This window comes from Mastomys coucha, unplaced genomic scaffold (genome assembly GCF_008632895.1).
Source record: "Mastomys coucha isolate ucsf_1 unplaced genomic scaffold, UCSF_Mcou_1 pScaffold14, whole genome shotgun sequence".
Taxonomy (NCBI): Eukaryota; Metazoa; Chordata; class Mammalia; order Rodentia; family Muridae; genus Mastomys; species Mastomys coucha.
Window position 1 is genome coordinate 61274309 of NW_022196896.1, and position 1056 is coordinate 61275364.

General features: G+C 40.7%; 1 protein-coding gene across 4 annotated transcripts in view; it reads right to left on the reverse strand.

Moving 5' to 3' along the window:
- Prim2 (DNA primase subunit 2) overlaps positions 1-1056 on the reverse strand; it is a 218711-nt gene that overhangs the window by 37410 nt on the left and 180245 nt on the right. For all 4 annotated transcript variants that reach the window (XM_031367085.1, XM_031367086.1, XM_031367084.1 and 1 more), the window contains exon 11: positions 729-855. In XM_031367085.1, the coding sequence (XP_031222945.1) occupies positions 729-855 (127 nt within the window). The remainder of the gene's footprint in view (positions 1-728; positions 856-1056) is intronic.

The following is a 1056-nucleotide window of genomic DNA, read 5'->3' on the forward strand; positions in this document are numbered from 1 at the left end:
AGAGGAGAGGAGAAGAGAAGAGAAGAGAAGAGAAGAGAAGAGAAAAGAGATTCTAAAAATATTGTTTGTGATTGCCCAATTTTTAACAGCTTAAAGGTACGTTCTTTTCATGGTGGTTCATTTAAGATTCTAAAACAAAACAAAATACTGACATCTGGTTACAGCAAGCTTTGGCAATCTAGAAAGGTTACTAATATAAACTATTAATCATTCCCTGACATACCAGAGAAAAATGGAAAGCTTTTAAAGATGTGCTGATTGAATTATTTTTAGAAAGCATGTTGCTGAACTGAAAAACGTGTGTGTGTGTGTGTGTGTGTGTGTGTGTGTGTGTGTGTACAACTTAGGCAAACTGACATATACCTTTGACACTGGGACTTGTTAAACAGCATATTTAATCTCTGTTAATCAGATGACAGTAATAAGACAAACAATACACTGTTCCTATGCACAAGGCTTTTTGAACATCAACAAAGTATGCTATTCTGAAACTAGGGCTTCCCAACCTCATACAGCTTTAAAACACCTCTATCCCAAGCTCCTTCCAGAACACAAGACAAGAAGAGAGGATGAAAGGAATCCTACTGCAGAAGAAGACGGGCACAGGTCAGTGAGCTCAGCAATAAGACAAATCACTGTCAGAGTAATGGGGCTCCAACTTGACACAGACAAGCTAGGTCCTTCACTAATGCAAAGGCCACTCACCAGCATCCAGCACAAGCACTTACCATGATAATCCCCTTGGCCTGGTGGGTTGGTCAGGATAATCTTCATGCAACTGAAAGGTGTATAGTCTGTCCTCTTGCCTTCCTTTCCAAAGCTATGTCGGATATTGTAGGAGTAACCTTTATCAAACTGAAGAGATAGACAAAGAGAGCACAGCCGTCAATACAGTAGTAATGGCATCAGCAATACCAGCTAGGATCAAAGAACAAAGTGATGCGGGGTTCAAGGACACACTCCATTGGCATTAGCCATGCAGCAGGAGGATCTGCAGTCAGAATTGGAGCCTGAGAGAAACAACTCACCATTCAGCAAAGCCACAATTAAGAATTG